Source organism: Mycteria americana, chromosome 1 (genome assembly GCF_035582795.1).
Source record: "Mycteria americana isolate JAX WOST 10 ecotype Jacksonville Zoo and Gardens chromosome 1, USCA_MyAme_1.0, whole genome shotgun sequence".
Taxonomy (NCBI): Eukaryota; Metazoa; Chordata; class Aves; order Ciconiiformes; family Ciconiidae; genus Mycteria; species Mycteria americana.
The window spans coordinates 64711083-64724182 of NC_134365.1; the positions used below are offsets into that span (position 1 = coordinate 64711083).

Consider the following 13100-nt stretch of genomic DNA (forward strand, 5'->3'; position numbering starts at 1 on the left):
GGCCAGCAGCCACATGGCACGTTTAATTTCAAGGAAAGAACATCTGACTTCTACACGCAGATCAACAAATAAATAAATCAAACCAAGTATATGTTCTGGCTTCTTTATTTACGACCATTAATTATACCGTTATAGGCATCTCTGTTAGGGGACTCTCACAAAGCTTCTCGCAAGATTGACCAGGAAGAGTGCCAAACTGCATCATGCGGGAACGTGGTCCCCTTTTAGGTTGGGATGAGGGTTTGGTGTCAGCGTTAGGGCTCAGGTCTTCACAGCAGCTGAGTGAAAAGCAGCTGTTAGAGCCAGGCCTATAAGGAGGAGGAACAGAAGCACGCTCAGCAGCACTGCATTGAGAAGAGTGGAATAAAGCACACGGAAGAATTAGCCCAGCTCAAGTCAAAGTAAGTTTATTCATGTGAGATCAGTTTGGACATGATCAGACTGAAAACCTTTCTCCATCTGAGCACCTTGAGGAAATACACAGAACCAAAAATCCAGGACAACAACAGCAAAACAATCCTGAAGTCACAGGCACGCCTCGCTAATTGAGGGTGGCCTCAAAGCACCGCCGCACACTTACATGCGAGCTGCTGGGCAGCTTGTGTTTGCAGCGCTCACAACACATCTGACACTTCTCAAGAGGGGACAGAACTGTTTACAGGAAACCATTTGTTACAGGGGCCTGCCTCTCCTCCCCCCGACCCCAGCAACGTCCCTTTCCCACCCCACCTTTCATCAGAAGCTTATCTAGTGCCCAGACGGCTGGCCAAAAAGCTCATCCAGGTTGGAATTTGAAACCACAGATTCTCAGACACTGCGGCTGGGGCAAACGGTGCCGCCATCAATTTTAGAACTAAATTTCAGGGAGTTTTGATTCTGTTTGTACAGGGGGTAATGAGTAGCTTGGGATGTGAACACTAACCCCAGGGCATAATTCTGAGAACAGGATGATAGATTCTCAGTCTCCTGCTCTAATTATACAGGCAAAAATTGGAATGGGAATGAGAAGAGACAAGAACAGGATTCAGGTCCCTCATCAGCTTAATGGCATCATTTTCCCAAGCACTGAAATTTTTCAAGGGTTAGCAAAAAACGCAAGAATCACCTCCACCAAGAAAGAAAGAAAGAAAGAAAGAAAGAGACTCTCAAAAAAAGTATAAAATGCAGCAACTGAGTTTCACAGTAAGCAAAGCTGTGCACAGAGCTGTCACTGCAGAAGCAGCAATCACCAAGCAACCGTTCAATACAGTAAAACCGTAAGGCACTAATAATGTTCCACTCATTACAATCAACACATGACTAAAAATTGACATTCATAAATTTAAAAAAAAAATAAAAATCACTGTACATTTTAAAAAGGCAACTTTTCCCATTTAAAAAGTTTCAATTTTCAGCTCCAAGAATTTCCCTGCCTCCCACCCCCATCCAGGCATCGCTGAGTAGTTACATGGAGTATTTGATCAGAAGTTCTGCTGGTTAACGCATACCCATTACAATGAAACATCCCAAGGCATAAGCAGAAAACAATTTGTTGAGAAGTTACTCGACAATCCCATTAACATCACCAACAAACATTAGAGGTGTCAGTCGGTCACTCTGCTCACCGCAGTACTGCAAGATGCTCAAATACCACCATACTAAGTGTAGTCACCTGTTTTTAGTGCTGACTTGCACCTACCTTTCTCTTCAAGACACAACTCAAGCTTTAAAACCCTGGAGCTTGAGGTCCCCTATGCAGCCATAGGCAGAGGGAGCATGGGGGAAGACAGCAGCACTTGCTCATTGATGCTATTCCACGAGTACGCTTCAGTCCCTGTCTGGAAGCCCATGTCCAAGAGCAGCCAGGTCCCTTTAAATCCCTTTAATTCCATTCTGCTTCTCTTTGCTGGAGATGAGCAGTTGCCCAATGAGTTTGAAATCAATGACACCGGCTTCCTTCAGAGGGTCACCTGACAGTCCCATTTTGGTCAGTATTGATCAGAGTTCAAATAACAAAGCAGTAGTGAAAGTACTTGTGTCCCATTACTGATCTCCAAAGCCATTCAAGGATCCTTTAGACACAAAGGATCTATTAAGGCTTATTCTCAGAGATCACAGTAAAGTATTGCACACTATTTGTCTGCTTAAATAGTTAAAAACCAAAATCTCATTTCCCAGAGATTAGTAATATTATTATTATTAAAAAATGCTAAAACCAAATATGGAGGTAACTTCTCCATGTGAATCTACTGGAATACGTGACAGTGAATAGCTCGGGATAGCAGAGGTCCGTCTGTGCAGGGATTTTGCAATAGCACTTTTTAAACAACTGTACAGCGCAAATTCCAAATAATTATTTTTGCCCTTTCTAAAAGCTAAAGTGATCATAATGAATGCACTGTATGATTTCACCGGCACAACAGAGCATCAAAATTCATTGCACGACAGCCTCTCTACTGTCAGTTTTAAACAGTTGACCTTTGGTCAGGACATCCAGAAATAAATAAGAAAGGGTATAGCAGTGAGACCACCCAACAGAAGACCCTAGTGTGACTGCTGACATGGAAGAGTCTGGTAGGCCAGGACAATCCTCCAGTCCCGTGGATTGTCTGTCTAGCTTAGGTCAGCAGCTCCATGATGCAGGTGGTCTCAGGATGAGTATTTGGTACTTCACTATTGAGCTCGCAAAGGCAGGTCAGTCAAGTCTTGCAGAGCCGTTTTGAATTAGTCCAAACCTGGAGTATGTAAGAAACAAGTCTCCCAGACTTTTGAGTCCAGCTGTCAGCTCCCAGCTGTCAGGTCCGTACAACAGTCCTTCCAGAGGCAAGCAGAAGTCACTCAGCCAGCATTCGCAGGCGCCGCTCATGCAGAAGCAATTTGATCTCCCTCACTATTAATGGTGAAATGAACAGGATTGTTGAACTCGTCTGTGAAAAGAAGCACATTCAGGACAATTAGCACAGAGCAACCATAGCTGCAGCCATCCTGCACTCCAATGTGCATTCAAGGCCTCCTCAGAAAGATGCAGGCTAAGAGAAGTGATGACAAAGTGGCACAGCAGGTGGAAGGACCGAGCTTGCAGGAAAGCTCATAAGATTTCAGCTGTCATGATCTTCTCTTCATTAAGATGAGCTCTTCACCTCCTCAACAGCCTTCCTCCTGGCCACCTCTGCTTCTTACCAAAGTGGCCTTTTCCCTTGTTAGCACAGATGCAAAGACAATTCCTGGCACTTCCAGCAGGGAAGAACGGGTGAATTGTACAGCATTCACCACTGCGGCCATGGCTGAGGAGATCAGGGCCTGAATGGTCTTCACCCCCAGTGGTATACCAGGGCAAGACATTTTCATTTTAGTTTCACGATCCTCATCACTCCTTCCACTAATCTTCAAGGGCTAACAAACAAGCAGCTTAACTTCAGCTCCCTGAAAATATTAGGAACTACATATCATGAAGATGAAGGAGGAAAAACTCCTGCCTTGGAAGTCAGTCAGGTGGTATGAGCTTTATGAAATGCATACAGATATTTTTAGGCAAGTATTTTTGTGCCTCTGCCACAATCTCAGTTCCCGTTGGCCAATGTGACTATAAAGGATCCAAAATGAACCCAGTTGATTTAGACACCCTGAGGCAAAGGCACAGCATAGACCACTTTGAGAATGGCATCAGAGTTTGCAGCTGCTGCAGAAATAGATTGCACGTCTAAGTCACAATTTTCAGGTTCTCATAAAAACTTTCTATCGCAAATTGAACTTTGACAAAGAGTTCTAAAAAAGGATATTTCTTACCATTAGAATAAAGAAATAGAAAACCCACATCCAGCCCAGGTTCTCCTGGATCAAAGACACTAGATACTAAAAAGAAAGGAGGAAAAAAAATTATTCAAACTGGGAAGATAAGCATGACTTTCAGGCATTACTCTTTCATTTTCTAGAATTTGTGGGCCGTTAACACTCCATACAGAGCTGGTCACAAAACCTTCCAGCTGATCTTTTCCTGTCAGAAGAGATGACTCAGGACAGCAGCCTTTCTGTATAAAACCCACAGTCTCAGCAAAGCGGAGATACCATCCTGAAGCTTTACAGTAACTCACAGCAGCATAAAGACAGAACTCAACTACAGTTTCAAAGGGTGACAAATTGACTCCGCTGAATACAAGGTTTTTGCACAGAACACTGGGACATAAGTGGATGTAAGTACTCTCAGAAGAACTAAAAGCTCTAGAATGGCTTATAAATTACACAGGACGCATTTTCAAGAGCTGTGCAACCACTGACTACTTAACCCTTCATCGTAGGCAAGATACTTGAGACTACAGTCTGTTCTGAACTGCATCCTAGTTCAATAGGACTATACAGGCTACAAAAGAAAATGTATTCCCAATTAGCAGATTTATATTCAGATGCTGTACAAGGGCCTCCCTTCTTCACTACTGGGTATATTAGCACAAAACAGGATCTGAATTTCTAACATGTTCATTGTGCGTTTGCTGTTATTCACACACCCCCAGAATGACATCATAGTTGTCTCTGTTGAAATAAATGCAATGTTAGAATGGGAGGCAGGTGGAATTTTTCAGAACTAAAGACCCAATTTTTATGATGATGTAAGTTTGAGTGGTATGTGTGGGGGAAGACAGAAGCACTGTAGACAATGCAAGAAGAACATTGAGTGTAACAGTGCAATTTAAGATGTCCACAAAGCACTTGTAATTTTCCATGTTTAATGGAGCTAAGCAGCATCTTTCCTACAAAACAGAGACTGAACAATTGTATTTATCGGGCAATCAAGGGCAAGAACAAACCCAAATCCCTTTCCAGAAAAGAAACTTGTATGCCTTGCCTGCGTCCTTGGTATTTTACCATCACTAGAGGATGCCTGGAATAGAACTGGCTCCAATCTTTCTACTAAATCCTCCCCTCCCCAAAGCACCACTGTGTTCTTCCACATAGTTAACACTTGTATTTGAGAAGAAAGAATGTCCCCAGTGGGCACACTGACAGATTCCTTTTCTGCAACAGCCTAGTCTTCAGACTTCTGGCAGCATACTGTAAGGACTAGCAAAGCAGGTGGCACTGGATTTACAAGGTATAAAAGACATCCATAGATAACAAGGGGAACCACAAATAAGAGCAAACTTTAAATTACTTTATAAACACTGTAACATTCATAATAGGTATTCTAATTTTACTCAGTTATACAGGTAAACTTTTCTGTAAGCAAAGGTTTTGCTATTACCTTTGAACAAAAAATCCCAAACAAACTTAAAAATATTTTATTTCTGCTCTTTGTGAAGCTGACCTTTACTTGCTTTTTGGAGTTCAGGATATGAAAGTCTCTGAAATTCATGTGACTTATAAAAGTGCCATAACATTAGCACTATGAATACTTAGTTTAGTTCTTAATTCAATTGGTTCCACTGGAAGCTTAAAACGCACATGTTCCCTTGGTTGTTTCTTAAATAAATAAATAATTAAAAAAAAAAAAGTCAACCCTTGCTTTCTCTCTCTCTCTCTCCCCATGTAACTTTGGATTGAGGAATGAGCTAACATCTCTAACCACAACAGAGACTGCCTCCTTCCCCAGACCGCTATTTTCCTTTGGTAGCCTCACCTGGCCCACTGCTGCACCAATACTGCCAGTTCCATCCACAATTCCTGTGACCGTTGCCAGAGCCTCACTGCTGCCTTTCACCAGATCCTGGCGCCCCAGGTCAGCAGAAATTGCAGAACTGATCATGTTAGAAGGGCCTCCGATGAAAAATCCTGGAAGTGCCAAGAAAACAGCCTTGGTGCAAAACAAGCATGAGGAGAGATTCTCAACAGAACATCTTCAAAACACAGATTTTCTACCATGCAAAGCTCAGGAAAAAGATTAAGTCTAGGGACAGTGGTCACAGACTAATTGTAGGTAGCAGTGTACCCTCGCAGCTGAAGCATACGGCCATGGCACACCTTATGTACCTGGAGTACACACAAAGAAATTGCCAACAAGCACATTTTCATCCAACAGCAAAAACGAGGTAATTAGCTGTGGCACACTCTGCAGGAAGAGTCAAGATACACCAAACTGAATACAGAAAGCTACTTTTGAACAGCATGCTTATACAAACCCTCAACACAAAGCAGATTTAGACACATTTCTACTTTGGAGTAGTATACCCCCATGCTACTGCCTCATTCTCCAGGGACTGGTGAAGGCGATGGAAGGGGAAAAAAATGCAACAGGACAGAGAGTTCTGAAGTAGGAGTGTTTGAAAAGAAAGGCTCTATTCATGCAGGCTAATCTTAATTCCATAACACAGCACAGTATGTCTGGTAGCACACAAAGCTTGTGACCTCTCACAGTACACAGGGCATTTGGGGTTCTGACAGACAAACACCCTCAAATTTGAGCTGCAGCTCATGACTTTGCCATATATACACTTCCTCAGATACCAGATCACTGCTAGGTATTTTGGCATAAATCCATCCTCATCATACTGAGCCAAGGCAGACCCCTTTAGTTCCAAGCCATTATGCTATAGTCTATATTCTATACCTCCCTCTGTAAGGCAGTTTTCCTACAGCTGCATTCCAAAAGTAACAGAAATTGGGCCCCAGATTTTACTTTCTGCAAAACCAGCAGAGACAGCAGCACACACAAATGCATTACCACCACCTGAGGCTGGTGTTACTGATTTTTCTGCAATGTATATACATGTCTACTAGCATAACAGTGGCATTTGATAAGGTACCTGTAATTGTCATGATGACAGCATTGATAGGTTTGCTGTTTGGAGAACCTGCAAGAAAAAGTCCAGATAAGTGTAAATAAAACAAACGAACTTGAGAAAGCCACTTATTTAGGATCAGAAAGAAGCATGCAAACATCCAGTTTGAACTGCCTGTTCAATTAGCTACACAGTGACAAGAATAACTACTATTTGACTAGAGACTTCTACAAAGATTAGTCTTACTGCAAAAGCATTTAGAGACTAAAGACCCAGAAGTTTCCCAACAGCACTTTAGAGTAGAAAACTCACCTTTGCCATTAAAATTTTGTGCCCTATTTCGACATCAGATTTACCTGGCTCTGGGTTCCAGCCCTTGTTATGCCTCTTTCTATGACACAGAGCTTGCATTTACCCTCCTTGAAAGTCCATTTGAACAGTAAGAGAATCCTCCCTCTGCCTCTCTGGGGAAGTTAGACTCAACTCAATTTCTCCCACCATAAAGTATTCCGCACTTGAATCACCCTTCAACTCATTCTGAATTTTCCAACATCTTTTCTAAAATACAGAGATTTGATCTGGAGGTAGTAATCCAACAACTGCCTAAACAATACTGCACAATAAAGTAAAAAAAAATGCAAAACCCCATATCCTCGCTGCTCCTTACAAAGCCATGCTTGGGTATCTACAGGTTCTGCTTGCCTTTCCAGGTACAGCAGCATACTGTGTACATGCAGCTGGTTTTCCACCACAGTCTCTCAGTGCCTTTCAGACACTGTTTTCCCCGATGCCTCACTTCCAGGCATCACCTGAATTCCTAACTCACCACTTCAACTTAGGGCCCACACATGGTCAAGTTATCATGCATAAGGCAAGTTGCAGCCTTCTTCACATATTCTCAGGCCATTATTACTCTTATGTGCAACCCACTATGAGCATGAAAAGGTTTCCTGGTTTGGCTGATGGACATTTAATTATCACACTGCAGTAACTTTGTATCACCTGTCTGAGCCTTCCCTATCTGGCTGGACAGAGCTAAACACAAGACACTTGGACCTCTGGCTGCTCTGCTACCTAGAACAAACTTCAAGCTTCGTCAGCAATAATTTTATATTTGCTTCCAATTCACTTTTGAAAATAATGAGTTAGCACAAGAGCCTACAAAACTCCACCGAACCCAGTCCTTGCTATTTAATGATTATACCTTATTGACCTCACTTTGGGACCAGCATGCTTCTGAAAGGCGCACTTTACTGTTCGTGTCCAGCTCTGGCAGCGATTTCTGTCCACAGATCTCAAAGTGTTCTATAAAAGCTGGTCTGTATTGCCACCCCATTTTGGAGGAAGACACAGAGAAGTGAAACGACATCCCAGGGAGTTAAAGCACTCTGGTAACACAGGACACCACGTCTGAAGACACAAAACTGTTACACTTAGTAGAGCTTCATAGATGTTTCATAGAAACGAGAGCTGCCTGTTTCATTCCACTCAGTTTTCCTGACAGACTCCTTTCAATAACCAATCACTGAGAACTATATCTACTATAAAAGAGGCAGAAACTCTTAAATTTCACCACTTACAGAAGCATAAGTGGTGAAGGCCAAGAGCTTCTGCCTCTTTGTAGATACCCCAGCACAGATCCGTCCCCAGATTCTCTTTCCTCTTACTATAGGGATGCACCTGAGATTTCCTGCTCTGCCAGTTGTGGTGTTGATACAATGACAATGCCAAAAGTCTCACTGACACTGGAGAGGGATCACTACCGTAACTCACCAGTACAGGGAAATCCAACCACTCAGCTAATTCTTTTCTACCTCATTAACCAGAGAACAGATTTCTTTCTGTACAGTCCCCCACTTCAGGCAAAATAGACCAAAAGGCACCACCCTGATCCAGAAGCAGTTTCAAGACCAGAAAGCATAATTAGAACAGGCTGTGCTCTGGTTCTAAGTACCACCAAACGAACCTCTTATCACTGCACAGCAAAAGCATACTCACGGCTGTATCCAAAGAGAGAGCCTACAGCAAAGAGTAGGCTAATTGCTAGCACTGGGGCTCTCTTCTGTAGCACATCAGAAATCAAGCCCTGGATAGTCCCACCTGCAAAAAAATAAATCCTTGTCAGGCTCGGGATTCTAAAATGAACAAAACTCATTTCACGGAGTGCAGTGGCCTCTTGCCTTCTCATCAATACTCATTCTCTCTAAAATCCTGAAAACTAAGTCTCATGCCCTTACCGCCTCAGACAGAGAGACAACAGTAAACTTAAGTGTCTCAGAGCAGGGAAAACTACTCATACTGCTTTCCCAGGAATTTATTACTTCTTTTTTTCTGGCATACAACTAGTCAATGCTCCTGCTTTCCTTTTCCTTCCCTTATAGGACCATCAGAGCTCTAGGATCACCACAACTCTGGATGTAAGCAAGCTTAACATTGTGGCTGGATTCTTTAACAGAAAGTGCAGGAAAAGGCAGTTGTTTTTCACAGGGAAAGCATTAGCACACAGGGGCCTCACATTCCCTGCTGTCCCACCTACTTGGGGTAGGTGCAACTAATTGCAACAAATGCCGATAGCTGATAAGAATCGCCTTATGTATCACTGCTACCTCTATAGGAACTTCTCTGCTGGTAAAAACTAGAATGTTGAGAAAGCCTAACATAGAAAAGGCCACAGAGGCAAAAAAACTGACCCTGAACAGACCAAAACAAGGATGTCTATTCTAGGAAAGCTAACCGGACAAGGTAATAAAGCAAGAAACTGAGCACAGGAGAGTGGAAGTCTAAACACATATACAATACGTTCTTTATTCTGGAGGAACAGGGTCAGATTTTGCATCCAGCAGAAACAAGTGCAATTACATTTTATTTCTGAACATAACACAGTTGTGCCTGCTCCGCTGAGATCTGTGCTGAGTCTGTTCTTACAAATACAGGACAGAAGGGACAGTACAGAACACAGTAAGTCCAGATCTAAACTATTCCTCAAGGGTACCTGTCAGAAAGGAAGTAGCAAGCAGCAGGGACACCATTTTGTACATGGCACTTTTCAAGAAGTCCCAGTCAGTAAAGAAAAATGCCTGCTGGGGGTAATGTCCAAGAATACGATAGTGCCCTTTAAATTATATGTAAACTCTTTAGGGGGCTCACATAGGCTGTGTTTTTGAGAAAAAAAAAAAAAAAACAGCCAAGCAGCCACATACATCACTAGGCTTTTCATGTATTCAGTAAACAGCTAGATCCCATTGAACATGACTGCTCTGAGCTGCATTCGCTGTCTTTCATTTTCAAACGCTAGCAGGGCAACTGCAGGAAGATGTCATTCACTTGCTCACTCACCTATGATTCCTCCCACATCATACCAGATCGAGAGCTGGTCAGCTTCTGCTTCTTTCCATCCAAAGTTGTTGCTGAGGTAGAAGGGCAGCCAGAAGAAGAATGAGTAATTCACCAGTTTCAAGCAGGCATAGGCCAAAGAGTACTGGAACAAAGAGAGAGCCAGCAAGCAGTTAGCACTTGAGAAATACAAACAGTGTTTCTGCTTCTTCCCATAAAGCTCTGTATCCAGTTAAAGCTTTCGGGGGGGAAGTGCTTCTGCATTTCACCTAAGGCGGCAGCATTATGAAAGCTTAATGCTGAACATCAAAGGGGACCCAGGAATACAAAAATCACTGTCAAGAAGGTTATTTTCTTTTCACTGAATGCAACAGGTTAAAACACTTTCAGTGTAATCTTGAGAGGAAATGACACCAGGCTTCAAAAAATGAAGGAAATTTAATTCACCTTCTGAAGAGAAGGGAGCCAACCATGTGACATGAAACAAGCTTGAGATTTAGTCATCTGTGCATCATGCTGAAAAAAGTTATGTGAATTAGTTCCTCTGTGCTATTTTTTGCTGCTCAAAAGGTTCATCTGCTTACACCACCAGAAGAGAAAGCTTCGTTCATAATCCCCGGGCAGGTATTCCAGGACACAAGATGAAAGGTTTGGCCAAAGCTAAGCACATGCTTCCAAACCCAACAGCTGAGACAACCTCCTGCTTTTGGCTGCTGGGCTCGAGTTCTCCTTAGCTAGCAGGAGATCTCCTTCTTTAGAGCTTTCACATGTGTGGCAAAGATTTGTTCTCTAGGATTGCTGGCCCAGCATGCAGAGAGACGAGGCACACTATTTCAGTAAGGCCTCCTGATAAACACTGATAGAGCAGTTCAAGAAACCCATATTTGAAGAGGTAAACAAGGATGATGGCAGAAAAACCAACCTGTTAGAATCACAGCTTTTGAGACTGTATGTGTATGTACACACCTGTCTTTGAATTTCAAAAAGCATATCTTTTTATATATTAAACTGGAAATAATCTCTTCTAAATTTATATTATTTTAATAGATATATGCTTTTTAGCTGTATTATTAATGCTTTTTCACTCTTACAGGACACAAACTAATCTCCAGCATACATGTAAGACACGGGGATGTTTGGTAGAGTTCTCCTGCCTCTGGGTGTGAAAAGTGCACTGTACGAAGTGATATTTATTACAACATGCTTAGAAACTGTCTACCAGATTTTCTGAGTGATTGAACATTGAATTTCTAGAGGCTCAGGGGAAAGCTGTCTGTACTAAAACTCTTCTACCATATCACTCAGCAGGAGAAGAGAGGAACTACAGAAAAAAAAAAATGTCAAAGTCTTTGTAGAATCTTGACAAGGCTTTGGAGGTTTTCTCGGTATTTGGTCTCTTACTGATCTGACACAGTGTCCTGCTTTGGCTGGGCACTGATCTGACATCAGATAAAACTCACAGACTAAGAGGTGTTCATGTTGCTGGGTTAGTGCACAGAACATGTCCTCAAAATCCCAAGTACAGAAACAGCAACATCAGTTGTATAGTACCTCCTTATGTTCTGGCCAATGAAAAAAAAGTCACACATCAACTGAGGCAGCCTCCACCACTACGAAATTTTGCCTAAAGGTTCTTTGTACATCAGCCCATTCTTAGCACCACCAAAACCAAGCCACAGTTCATAGGGCATTTAGCCGTATTAGGAAAGAACTCAAGATGGGCATGCTTTCTTTTGCCATCCCTCAACCAAGGTCTTCACAACAGAACTGTGGCTGTCCAGCACTCTAAACACTGACAATCCACCCATCCCTTCTAGATTTTGTGTTGCCTTAATCACAACCACCAACCACTTTATTCATTAAGGGTGTATGACAATATTCAGTAGTTCTGCTTCATGAACAAATCCAGATAGTTCACACTATATTACTGAGCCAGCCACCCTGCCCCCTTTTTCTTGTACTGGTTCTAGTATTCAGGGGGCACACAGCCGACACAGAAAGTTAACATTGTTTTTTAATGGCAGGTTAATTTTTCAGCTGAACCAAACCCATGAATTGGGCAATACTGCTGATGCAGAAGTACAAGTTCTCACACAAGGGACAGGATGAGGATATGTGGAAACTGGCCTTGTTTCCAGTTGTTTATAAAAACCACGCCTACTTTGCCACATGTTACATCATGCTGATTAAAGCTTTTCAGGCCAGCTTTCTGCTTTAAGGCACCTGAAAAACCCCAAATCCCAATATCAGTGCCACAGAGTGCTGTGTGATGCTCAGCTAGCAGTGACAATCCCACTCCTCAGGGCAGCATAGCTACCTTACCAAGAAAGCATCCTACAGCCACCTTTGCTCATGGCCTGCCTTCTAAATTCAGCAGCAAAAAGGGCAGGAATCTCTGCTGCCCTTAGTTGGCTCATTACATGCACTACATGAAGCAGGAGTCTGATGGGAAGAGCAACATGCAACCACATACCCGGACAGTATTATAACCTATGCGCACAAGGATAACTGTCCCAAACCCAAGGTTTTAACAGCATAAGAACTCAGACGTCAACAGCTACAACACGTGGTCAACATACTAACAATGATGTCAACAAATGCTGACAAAACAGAGAGTCAGCTTTATGTTTAACAACGTAAGTCAGATCTCACTCAAGAATCTGTGTCCTCACCAGTACTACACCCGGAAGGCAACAAGCCTGGAAAAAGCCAATGGCCTGTGGCTGGTTGTCAGTGTCAGTTGCTTGAATAGAGTAGTTCCGGTCATCATCATCTGCATCATCATTGCCCATTAAAGGTCTGTTGGCATCTTCCTCCACACTGCTGTCTTCATCTGCTCCAAGCTCAGGGAGGCCTAAGTTTTACAAGGGATATGCAAAAGGAAAAACGGACCACAGCCTGTTCACCCTCTCCCCACTCTAAAGCTACACTCGCTTCTTTTAAGCAATTCTCCCTTCTGGCAATTCCCCTGCTCTCCCATACCTCCATCCTCCTTTGGCTTAGAAACTCTTCTAGATGGTGTTCTGCAGTGTCGCCAGTTTCTACCCTTTGTCTTCTAGTGCTCTTGAAAGTATTCTG

At 42.8% G+C, this 13100-nt stretch overlaps 1 protein-coding gene across 2 annotated transcripts in view; it reads right to left on the minus strand.

The window, feature by feature from the left end:
• The window catches only part of SLC37A3 (solute carrier family 37 member 3), a 25357-nt gene continuing 12257 nt past the window's right edge, over nt 1-13100 (minus strand). For both annotated transcript variants that reach the window (XM_075503256.1, XM_075503265.1), the window contains exons 9-15: nt 12695-12876; nt 10026-10167; nt 8688-8789; nt 6714-6761; nt 5591-5742; nt 3766-3831; nt 1-2906 (exon numbers count right to left, since the gene is read on the minus strand). In XM_075503256.1, coding sequence (XP_075359371.1) covers nt 2814-2906; nt 3766-3831; nt 5591-5742; nt 6714-6761; nt 8688-8789; nt 10026-10167; nt 12695-12876 — 785 coding nt within the window. In that variant the 3' untranslated portion in view covers nt 1-2813. The remainder of the gene's footprint in view (nt 2907-3765; nt 3832-5590; nt 5743-6713; nt 6762-8687; nt 8790-10025; nt 10168-12694; nt 12877-13100) is intronic.